Genomic DNA, 11,449 nt, shown 5'->3' with positions numbered 1-11,449 from the left:
ACACATGAACCTGTTACTCTTTAGATCCAGTGAAGAAACAAAACCATCCATTTCCTTCAGATTTCAGTTTGTCCTTCTCACCATAAAAACATTAAAATTTGGTGCATTAATAGATGATAAAAGAATGGAATTTGGTATCAACAATTTGATTTGATTTTAGGTAAACATTTTATTCACAACAACCTGAAACTTTTGTTCACTCATTGGGCTCAACTGAAAGAAAAAAGGCTGTTTTTTAATGTCTTTTTAAAAAATATTTAAATTCATTCCTTTTAAATTGCACCTTTTTATATGTAAATGTTTTTATTCACTGTTGTTTTTTTATGCATTTATTTTATTTTCATTTTCACTCTTTACTTCTGTAAGGTGCTGTTTTTGTTTTGTATCTGAAAATCTGCAATAAAATAAACAAAAAAAATCTTCTGGTGCAGATCACGTGTTTCACTCGAGACTTGAAGTTCAACCAATCAGAAGCAGAGTTCGGAGAAATTTGGCGTGGTCCTAGTAGGATTCGTAAATTTGCCTTTAGAACTAAACCAGGACTAGACCAGGTTTGAGTCCAGGCTGAGGTCTGGTCCAGATTTAGAGGTGGTTCTTGATGGATTGAGTCCTGGTGAAGTCCTCACAGCTGGAGTCACAAAGACTAATGAGACCGAGAATCAGAACGAGGTCAAGACCAGAGAATCCTGGTTTAGACCTGCTGTAGTCCTGGTTCAGTCCTGGTTTAGTCCTGCTTTAGTCCTGGTTCAGTCCTGCTTTAGTCCTGCTTTAGTCCTGCTTTAGTCCTGCTTTAGTCCTGCTTTAGTCCTGCTTTAGTCTTGCTTTAGTCCTGCTTTAGTCTTGCTTTAGTCCTGCTTTAGTCCTGCTTTAGTCCTGCTTTAGTCCTGCTTTAGTCCTGCTTTAGTCTTGCTTTAGTCCTGCTTTAGTCCTGCTTTAGTCTGCTTTAGTCCTGCTTTAGTCCTGCTTTAGTCCTGCTTTAGTCCTGCTTTAGTCCTGCTTTAGTCTTGCTTTAGTCTGCTTTAGTCCTGCTTTAGTCCTGCTTTAGTCCTGCTTTAGTCTTGCTTTAGTCCTGCTTTAGTCCTGCTTTAGTCCTGCTTTAGTCCTGCTTTAGTCCTGCTTTAGTCCTGCTTTAGTCCCTTTAGTCCTTTAGTCCTGCTTTAGTCCTTTAGTCTGCTTTAGTCCTGCTTTAGTCCTGGTTTAGTCCTGCTTTAGTCCTGCTTTAGTCTGTTTAGTCCTGCTTTAGTCCTGCTTTAGTCCTGCTTTAGTCCTGCTTTAGTCCTGGTTTAGTCCTGCTTTAGTCCTGCTTTAGTCCTGCTTTAGTCCTGCTTTAGTCTTGCTTTAGTCCTGCTTTAGTCCTGGTTTAGTCCTGGTTCAGTCCTGCTTTAGTCCTGGTTTAGACCTGCTTTAGTCCTGGTTTAGTCCTGGTTCAGTCCTGGTTCAGTCCTGGTTTAGTCCTGGTTTAGTCCTGCTTTAGTCCTGGTTTAGTCCTGGTTCAGTCCTGGTTTAGTCCTGGTTCAGTCCTGGTTTAGTCCTACTTTAGTCCTGGTTCAGTCCTGGTTTAGTCCTGGTTTAGTCCTGGTTCGGTCCTGGTTCAGTCCTGGTTTAGTCCTGGTTCGGTCCTAGTCCTGGTTCAGTCCTGGTTTAGTCCTGGTTCAGTCCTGGTTCAGTCCTGGTTTAGTCCTGGTTTAGTCCTGCTTTAGTCTTGGTTTAGTCCTGCTTTAGTCTTGGTTTAGTCCTTGGTTTAGTCCTGGTTTAGTCCTGCTTTAGTCCAGGTTTAGTCCTGGTTTAGTCCTGGTGATAGATGGCCCCTCTCAGCTGTAGTTTGTCAGATCACAGTTGGCACTTGGAGGTCTGGATCTTGGCCAGGACTTGGACCAGGACCAGGACTTGGATCGGGGCCAGTCCTTGTTGTTGTTCATCAGGTCACGTTCAGTTTTCGTGTGTTTATGACGAGCTCACAAATCTGTGACCTAAATATTATTTTTCAGATCAATTTGGCAAATAAATGTACATTTTATTTTTAAAAACTGGTTTAAAATGTTTTTATGAGAAAAATCGGACACAATCTGATCACGTGTGACAGGGACCAGAGCTGAACCACGTCTGAATGTGAAGAGAGAATGAAATATAAAACAGCTTTTATTTACTCTGTGATGGTGTTACTGACACGTCCTGAACTGAAGTGTGTGTGTGTGTGTGTTTAATACACTTTTTAAGTTTTGTTTTTATTCCATGTTTCCTGGTCACACCTGAAAGTTAAACATTTCATTAAATAAACAGGAGTATGTCTGTTGTCTCCACATGTTCTTGTTTATACACGCATCAAGAATCTCGGACTTCCGGTCATCGTGCAGTTCATACTGGGAAGGATTTTCCGAAAAAGTGAACGTCAAACCTCCATGTTTGTTTTCCCAGTGGGACGTGTCTATTGACAAAGTCGATCTTTTCAAGTCTTTTGAACCATATCACTTTTGTTTCTGGTTCTGATATTGTCATATTTTAGTTTTGGGATTCGGACGTTGTAATTGTTGTGGTTGTTGGATACAAACAGCGGAAAACGACTCGAGAAATGTGTTTGTGAACTTCATAAATGCAAAAGTGAATCAGATGTGTGTGACTCAAACCTCCGTTCAAACTGTTTCTCTTCCCAACGGAATTGAAAAATAGTGAAACGTGAAGGTGATGGGCAGGATTGATCCACAGGAAGAACCAAAAGGAAACATATTGTCTGCCTAAGAAATCATCCCGAGTTTACAGAGAACATTTTGTATGTGGAGCGACGACAAAACAAAATCCCGATCAAGGTGGGAAACACCTCCAAAGGTTGTGGAGAATGACCGAGCCAAGATCCTGTGGGACTTCAGATACAGACTGACAGAATGGTGATGGCGAACCAACCAGACATAGTGGTGGTGGATAAGAAACAGAGCAGAGCCGTGGTGGTTGACATCGCAATACCAAGCGATGGTAATATCAGGAAAAAGGAACACGAGAAGCTAGAGAAATACCAGGGGCTCAAGGAAGAGCTGGAGAGAGCCTGGAAAGTAAAGGCATCAGTGGTGCCTGTGGTGATCGGACACTCGGGGCTGTAACCCCCAAACTGGAAGAGTGGCTACAACAGATACCAGGAAAAACAACGGAACATCTCAGTCCAGAAAAGTGCAGTACTGGGAACAGCAAAGATACTGCGCAGAACTGTCAAGCTCCCAGGCCTCTGGTAGACGACCCGAGCTGAATGAGGGTGAGAGACCAACCACCGTGGAAGGTGAGAAACACATTTATATATATATATATATATATATATATATATGTGATGTCCAGATCAATGTTCAGATTATGATGAAACTTGTGAGTAAACTTACATTTTGGTCACACAATTATTGATGAATAAATGAATAATTACTATATTAACACTGTAGGTATAACAGGTAAACTTAAAAGACCCAAGTGAAATCCTATAATGATTTTACACATGACGTTTGTTGGGATTGATTGTTACTGTAGATCCAGCATACACTACAAAAAACTACACTGCACGCTGCTGTATCCCAGAAACTGCTGCTATCAGGATTCTGACAGGAGAGTGATGAAATTTGGCACTCCTACTAAATTCTCTACTGGCAACCTCTTCTGACAGTAGGTTCTAAACTGTACAAGCATGATATTCATCTGTGTATCAAATGACCAAAGTGATTTTGGTTGAGTTTTACTTACACGTTTGTTTCCAAGAAGCTAAAAGTCTTCTTGCTTGTATTGGTCGTAACACAGAAAGGAGATCAGCCTCTTGTACAAACTGAAAATCTTCAGTAGTCTCCACCCCTATTGATTGTAGTGTCTCTTCCACAATGTTCAGAAGTGATCCAGGGAGGTCAGGTAAAACCTTGGCAATGGAACGTCTTATGTTGCTTTGCTCTCTGTCGTCCATTTCTAATAAGAGTAAATACAGTTTAGTTTACAACATTATGATCTGAAACATTTCTCCATTAGGCCTATTGTGCCAACACACCATGTTTCAATGGAACCAATTGGTATCCATCTTTCCAGTAAGATGATAATGGATAGAAATCAGCCAAGTCATTAAAGTTAAGACAGCACATCTCTTCATTGTCTTTCTTTACTGAGTACATGTGGAAATGAGGCAGAAACTCAGTACGGTATATTGAGACTATAAAATAAATTGTGTCATTTATAATCAAAATAAGCCCTATTTCACCAAAGTTCACAGAATCCCTTCCAGTCATAAGGAACTCTCCTTTTTTGTACAATGTACCCTTGTAGGACATTTTAACTGTAACCTTTGTGTTTATCTCAGTGAAGCCAAACTCCCTGACAGCATCCTGGATTACTTGACTATAGAGTGCAACATAAAACGGAGAACTGTCTTCAACTTGTAGAACAGCCTGGCCAAGTGAGCCTGCTGAAAGATAAGCCTGCAGCATTTGATGTCTTTGAGAGAGAGTAAAACAGAGGTTTTTGAAATTCTTTAGGTTCCTTGCGCATGTCTTAAAATAACTATGTTTGCTTTCAAATCTCATAGTCCAAAGTCTAATCAAGGGCCCAAATTTCAGAATAAGTGCTGGATAATGGCGTAAATAATGATGCTTGGGTTTCAGTGTTGTGCTTGGAAAGAGAGCTTTTCTTGACTCTAAATATTCTTGAATAAGAACATCAAGAAATGCAACCTGTGAAACAGATATTTTCTGAGCACATACCATATCTACAACATCCTTCAGCTGCAGAGTCAACTGCCAAACATCATCAGTTGTGTCTTTCACTTTGTCACCGATTATAACAGGCAGGAGCCTCAGAAAATTCCAGTTCTGTATGGCCTGTCCTGAAAGCTTTTTTGCCAGAGGTTTGACTTGACATGGCTTTGAAGAAGCATCAGACAAACAGTATTTAAACTGATAAATGCGTCGATTGAGAGTGGAGTATGTGAACCATTTTTTTTTCTTTATGAAATATTTAAGATAAAGCGCTACATCATATGCCAAAATGCCTTCAAATATGTCATGCCCCAAACATGGAGGCAGACCTGGCTGACAAACATGAAAGTGGTGTAAAGAATTGAAGATAGAATTGAACTTCACTCCTTCAGCTGCATCTTCATTTTGGAGACGCTCAATAGCGTCATTGTACTTGTCAGTTGTGCGCAATGGTCCACATACATTTGGATTGTCACTCTGAAATTCATCTCGGGTTACTAAGCAATACCGACAAAAGTATTGTGAAGAACTGAAATTTTCTGAGAAGCCACCAATGCAATGGGACCCCAAGTTGTCGCCAGCAATGCAATATAATGTTCCACGTACCGTTCCACGCGATGTCAAGATTCCAGTCTCCTCCAAATCCTTCAGGTCACTCACCAATTCACTGAAAACCTTTGAATGTCCAAATGTTTTAAAGTCGTTCTCTCTGCATAAAAGCACAAGTGACATATGGTCAGTGTCAGACCTCACATGTGGTGGTAAATTGGCAACATACACATAAACAGCAAGCACTTTATGTTTAGCCTTTGCAGATCCAAGGGGATTGACAACCTCAAATGCATCCTGATAGAGCACTAGTTTTAAACTGGATGGATTTTGCTTGAAAAACTCTTTCTTTTTAAATATGTGGCCATCACTAATGTCGCTCAGAACATCGACACCTGACTCTTTTGACTGCTCTCTCATGTGTGCAGTACTATTTAGCCAAAGATTTGATTGTAGCAGATGTTTCAAGGTCTCTTTGATAGGGACATAGTAGGCAAACCGGTCTTTCCTATTTCCATCTGTTCCTAAAAGCAATTTCTTTGGCTCCACATAATGAAACATTTTTTTGAAAGTCTGAGTTCTTGAGTATATAGTCCTCATTGGCCCAGTGTGGCATTCAGTAAAGAGATCAAAACTTTTCACAGAATCACAAACTTTTGTGATGTCATCATCTGAAAGTGATGTGTCATTTTTTAATAATGAACGAAGTCTGCTCAAAGTATATGCCTGACCTAATTCATGAATGTCTTGCATCTCCTCAATAATATTCTGAATGGTCGAAGCAGGAAGCAGAAACCTTCCCTGCAATTTCAAGTAAAACAAACTGACATTTCTGAGATAAAGATCACAAAAATGTTCTAATATGTCCCCTTCCTCTGTGCCAGTCTCTGTAACTACTTCATTCATTTGAGAGCAAAATTCAGTTGATTCAGTAGAAGCGGCTACAACTAATGATGGTGGTGCAAAGTCTCTATACATGTCACTAATGCTGCTGTCGGTAAGATCTTGATGTTTCCGTGAAATGTGAGATGTAAATGAAGACTTAATATTGAAAAAACTTGTGCATCCAGTAACTGGACAACATACCTCACGTCCTTCAGCAATATGTTCCTTCAGGTGTGCCAACAGGTTCTTGATCTCTTGGCAATGGTGTTCACACAAGGCAACTGGGCACCTGTAAGTACTAACAACAGCACCAACATTAACCGTTTCGGGTATGTTATGTCTGCGATAAAAATGTGCTTTAAATGCTCCATATCTGAAAAATGTCTTACTACAACCAGAGCCATAACACTTAAACAAACAATGTGGTTCATTCCTATGAAGTTTGCAATGAAGAACATAACCTCTCAGTGTTTTCACTGACTTTCCACAGAAGTTACACCGCAACATTTCAAGCTAAATTTACTGTTACTAAGGCTAAAACACAAAACTGATTGATTGAATGCACTGTGAGGTGGTAACTGTGCCAGTTGTATTAAACTTTAACTTAATTTACACAAATTAATTTACACTTAAATTTTGGAGAAAAGGAGACACAGGCACTTTCTCAGATTGCCTCTAAAAGTGCATGTGGGAAGACCTAAGTTTGAAAAATAACTTGAGCTATCAGCCTATCAGCCACCTGATAGGTTCAAAACCGTGGGAACGTGACTATGACTATGCCGCGCCCTGTCTTCCTGGGAGGGCGGGAAAGTAAAAAAATCACATACTGGCCGTATTATTACCATATTACACAGGGGTTACAACTCATGAGACTCAATTATATAAATCATGCATGAACAATAAAACAATTTTAAATTTACATTGATTGCAGTGGAGTAATTATTTGGAGAGACAAATGCACATTTTACAACTTTTACATAAATAAAATAGCGTAAATAAACACTATTAATATGTCTTAACACATATCAGGCACTGGCTTCTTGTAACAAAACCGCACCGTGAGAACCGCACCGTGAGAACCGCACCGTGAGAACCGCACCGTGAGAACCGCACCGTGAGAAACCGCACCGTGAGAACCGCACCGTGAGAACCGCACCGTGAGATAGCTGCTCATTTTGGCGGCATTCAGTACAATGTTTTAAGCTAACTTGAAAATTTTACAGTACAAATAAAATGTACAAATCTCAAAATTAGCACACCACAATACATCCACTGCATGTGAAAATGCTGTGTTATCAACATGTGCTTTTGTATTTATGCTAAAAGTACGTTGTTTTTGTGAAATATATTCTTTTCAACCAGACAGAACTCACCCTCTGCCGTCTCCAACGGTCTACTGAGAGGGGAAGTAGAACTACCAAAATAAAACACAAGGGAGCAGCTCGCACCTCTGGTTTTCAAAATAAAATATCAAAATTATAAAATTCACATATAAATTATAATGAAACCTAAAATACAACCAGGAAATAATAAAAATAAATGCATTTTTAACTAGAATAAGAGGCACGGTGGACAGGTGGGGCTTTCTTGTGTCTAATATAATTCCACACGATAAGCAGCCTAATATTAACCTGGAAAAATTGAAACAACAGATAAAGGAATAGTGAAGAGGAATACTATATATACTGATAAAATGCAATCAGATGTTACCTTCCAAACAACGAGCTGTCTGTTCTCTTCTCGCTTCACAAATTCGAACTGCGAGTGTCTTTGAGATCATCTCTCAAAGCATGTTCCTGTTCACCATGTTGATTCTATCTTTTCCTTTTCCAAGTCGAAATAGAACATCCTTGGTCGAAATTCTTCCAAACGATTGTCCTGTTTAATATGTCTCCTTGATGATGATGAACCACAGTGGCCTGTGGTCTGTTTTGCGCCATACACTGTCTGTGGAAGCCTTTATGGTTATTTAATGGTCATTTTGTGATGCACTGATGTTATATAATGGTAAAAAGTAAGTTTCTAGTCCATTTCATGAATTAATATGAGTTAGCACAGAGGGTAAAAGGCTATTACTATGGTAATTTCTCATAATTATCTACCACAAATTCCACATTTTACAACAGTTAAAAAAAAAAAAAGCTATAGGCAGTTTCTTGATTTATGGTAATTTAATGTTTATTCAACAGTAATATACTATTTTGCCTTTTATCAGTCTATTACTGTTGGCATTTCACAGTTTTCCACCACAATTTCCACATGTTACAAATGTAAAAAATAAAGTTTTGGTCTGTTTTTTGTTTTAAGGTAATTTAATGTGTATACTGTGTATAATACAGTAATATACTATTTTTAATTTTACAGTCTGATACTGTTGCAATTTCACAGTTTTTCACCCAATATTTCACATGCTAAAACAGTTAAAAATAAAGTTTTCGGCAGTTTCTTGATTTAAGGACACAGAGTAAATTATCCAACAAATGCAATTATTAGAAAACACTTTCATTCAGTTAAAATCATGTTTATAGTATTATAAAAAAAAAAAGTTTCTTGCACAAATTGTGCCAGAATTCCCCCAGTGTGATGTCATCAGGGTGGAACTCTCTAAAATAGATCTCTACATTTTCAACATATTTTTCAACTTTTCTTCCTGTTATTCACTTTAATGACATCCTGATCCTGTGTGATTTCAGTTTAATCCACAATCCCCCTGTAAAAGTACAAACCCACATTACAACAACAGTCCTACTTGAAATGACCGTACACATGTGCTGGTGTGTGTGGTCTCGGCCAGTACAATCAACATCATGAGTGATGAACAACTGAAGAAGATGAAAGAAGTGCGACTGGCAGCTCGAGACTTGGGTATTAATAACAATAATCATATTAAGTCTATATTTTTTGCCCACATGCGCGAGTGTGATTGTGTGTGTAACCCTAGGGGGTTACTGTTTTGGCATATTTTATTTTCTTAGGAGCTGGTACTGGTCTTTTGTCTAATTCTCATCTGAACATTTCTCATAGAAATTCCTCAGATGGCTATTCTGACAAAGATTGATGTATGTATGTGGTGGGGTTCTTCCAAAAAAAACTCAGGCTTAGGCAGGAAATGCTTTTCGGTGATTTATTGTGCTCTCCAACAGTGCAAAAGGTGCCAAACGTGAGTGGATAAATATTTACAGTGGTGGTGTGAAAAACAAAAATGACAAAAGTTTTTTGGTGGACTTCCCCTTTAAGTCCGGCAAAGTTTCTCTCTCGCTCTCTCACTCACGCTCTCGGTCGCTCGTTCGCTCTGGCTCACTCCACCCAAGTTACCTCCACTGCAACCTGGTCGCAACTGGCCACAGAGCTGGAGAGCGCACCTTTATATCCCCGGTTTGCCCCTCCCACATTGCATAATTCCCCCCAATAATCATGATTTCGCCGTTTCTACCATCAAACGGCCTATGTTTATATAGCACGATGGTTATATACCCGTAATAGCTTACGCCCAGAATGAACAGGTCTTAAATACAACGTCTGAGAGACAGACAATACATTTAATTGCCCATGCAAATTAGTTGTTTGCACACCTGATTCCCGGAACCCACGCAACGACCGGATTTAAACTCCCAGCGCGGATGTGTCCGGGTTTGCCAGTACACACCACGGAAGGAGGGCGAAGGCGGCGGCGCGAGGGTAAGGAATGTCTGGATTGGCGTGCTTTAGATTAATTGAATAAGCGCTTCCAAGTGTGCACCCTTAGTCGCGGAAAGACACGCAGGAGATGTTGGGAGAATTTTATTGTAAAACAGTGATTTTGGTAGGAACTGGTACGGCGAGCGGTGCGCAATAACTACGGAAACGGGTGCGCGCATCTTCACGTGCTCTCCCCCAGGACGGCGTTCTTTAGGGACGAGCCTGCTCCGTCACATCATCCCTCCCCTCTGGAAGGTTGGCACTGTGGGGCAACCTTGAAAGGTAGTCCGCAACAATATTTGCCTTTCCTGCCCTGTGCCGGATGACAAACTTGAACGGTTGGAGTGCTAGGTACCCACCGGGTAAGTCGGCTGTTATGGTCCTTCATGGACTCGATCCAAGTGAGAGCCCTGTGGTCAGTCTCCAAGTCAAACTCTCGGCCAAGGAGATAGTAGCGAAGGTGATCCAGTGCCCATCTGATGGCAAGCCCTTCCTTCTCAATGGCTGAATATCTGGTCTCCCTTGGCTGCAGTTTCCGGCTGAGATACAGAATAGGGCGCTCCTCTCCGGGTTCTCCTTGGACCAGCACTGCTCCCAGGCCAACTGCGGACGCATCCACTTGCACCCGGAACCTTTCATCGAAATCTGGGCTCTTCAAGACTGGGGAAGAACACAGGATGGTCTTAAGGGTGCTGAAGGCCTGCTCACATTCCTCTGTCCAGTTCACAGGGTTCCGCTGGTTCTTCATGGTGAGGGCTGTGAGAGGAGCCGCAATTGTGGCGTACTGGGGCACAAACCGCGATACCACCCAGTGAGGCCAAGGAATGAGCGGACTTCTTTTTTTTTTTGCGAGGACGTGGCAGTTCATGATGGCCTCCACTTTGTCCACCTGGGGTCGAACTTCTCCCCGTCCCATCTGGTACCCAAGGTATCGTGTCTCTTCTCGGGCCCACTCACATTTGGACGGGTTCAGAGTTAGTCCAGCTTGCGCAATCTTCCCCAGGACCAAGGACAGGTGTTGCAGATGCTCCTCCCACGTGGAACTGAACACCACGACATCATCCAGGTAAGCTGCACTGCACTCTTTCACAGCCGACTAGGACCTTGTCCATCAAACGCTGGAATGTTGCCGGAGCCCCATGCAGCCCAAATGGCATGACAGTGAACTGGAAAAGTCCTGCTGGGGTCCGGAAGGCGGTGTAGGGACGGGATGCCTCCTGCAGCGGGACCTGCCAGTATCCCTTGCAGAGATCCAGCGTGGTGATGTACCGTGCTGCTCCAATTCGTTCCAGTAGCTCATCAATTCTGGGCATTGGATATGCATCAAATTCAGAGACAGAATTCAATTTACGAAAGTCAATGCATATCCTCAAGGAGCCATCCTTCTTGAAAACGATGACCACTGGACTGCACCACTCTGAATTGGACGGCTCAATCACCCCCAACTTCAGCATCTCCTGCACCTCCTGGTGCAACTTGGCCACCAGCTGCTGAGGTACCCTGTAAGGTCTCTGTCGAATGGGTTTAGAGTCTTTCAGGCGAATCACGTACTCCACCAGGGTGGTTTTTCCAGGTATGGGTGCAAACAGAGAAGGAACCTCCTGGAAAACTCGGAGAACACTTGCAACTTG

At 41.5% G+C, this 11,449-nt stretch overlaps 1 protein-coding gene across 1 annotated transcript; it reads right to left on the bottom strand.

Moving 5' to 3' along the window:
* Window positions 1-2,243: 2,243 nt before the first annotated feature.
* LOC129412157 (uncharacterized) lies at window positions 2,244-10,734 on the bottom strand. The gene is made up of 5 exons (XM_055165273.1): window positions 10,178-10,734; window positions 6,342-6,365; window positions 4,271-5,415; window positions 3,791-3,927; window positions 2,244-2,249 (listed from the first exon to the last, which is right to left on the bottom strand). The coding sequence occupies exons 1-5, from the start codon at window positions 10,732-10,734 to the stop codon at window positions 2,244-2,246; spliced, it is 1,869 nt and encodes a 622-aa protein (XP_055021248.1).
* Window positions 10,735-11,449: the final 715 nt, after the last annotated feature.

This window comes from Boleophthalmus pectinirostris, unplaced genomic scaffold, assembly GCF_026225935.1.
Source record: "Boleophthalmus pectinirostris isolate CB_2022bp ecotype Guang Dong unplaced genomic scaffold, ASM2622593v1 HiC_scaffold_7, whole genome shotgun sequence".
Classification (NCBI taxonomy): domain Eukaryota; kingdom Metazoa; phylum Chordata; class Actinopteri; order Gobiiformes; family Gobiidae; genus Boleophthalmus; species Boleophthalmus pectinirostris.
Note: the sequence above shows the minus strand (reverse complement) of the source record. Positions and strands in the feature narration are given on the sequence as shown.

Excerpts from the sequence above, each read along its gene's own strand:
- LOC129412157 (XM_055165273.1), bottom strand. The coding sequence starts at position 10,734 with ATGGGACGGGGAGAAGTTCGACCCCAGGTGGACAAAGTGGAGGCCATC. Across the intron at positions 6,366-10,177 it reads CATAACAGCCGACTTACCCG|GAACATATTGCTGAAGGACG; the intron begins GTGGGTACCTAG and ends GCACACCTGAAG. Across the intron at positions 3,928-4,270 it reads AGTTAAAATGTCCTACAAGG|AAATGGACGACAGAGAGCAA; the intron begins GTACATTGTACA and ends TACTCTTATTAG.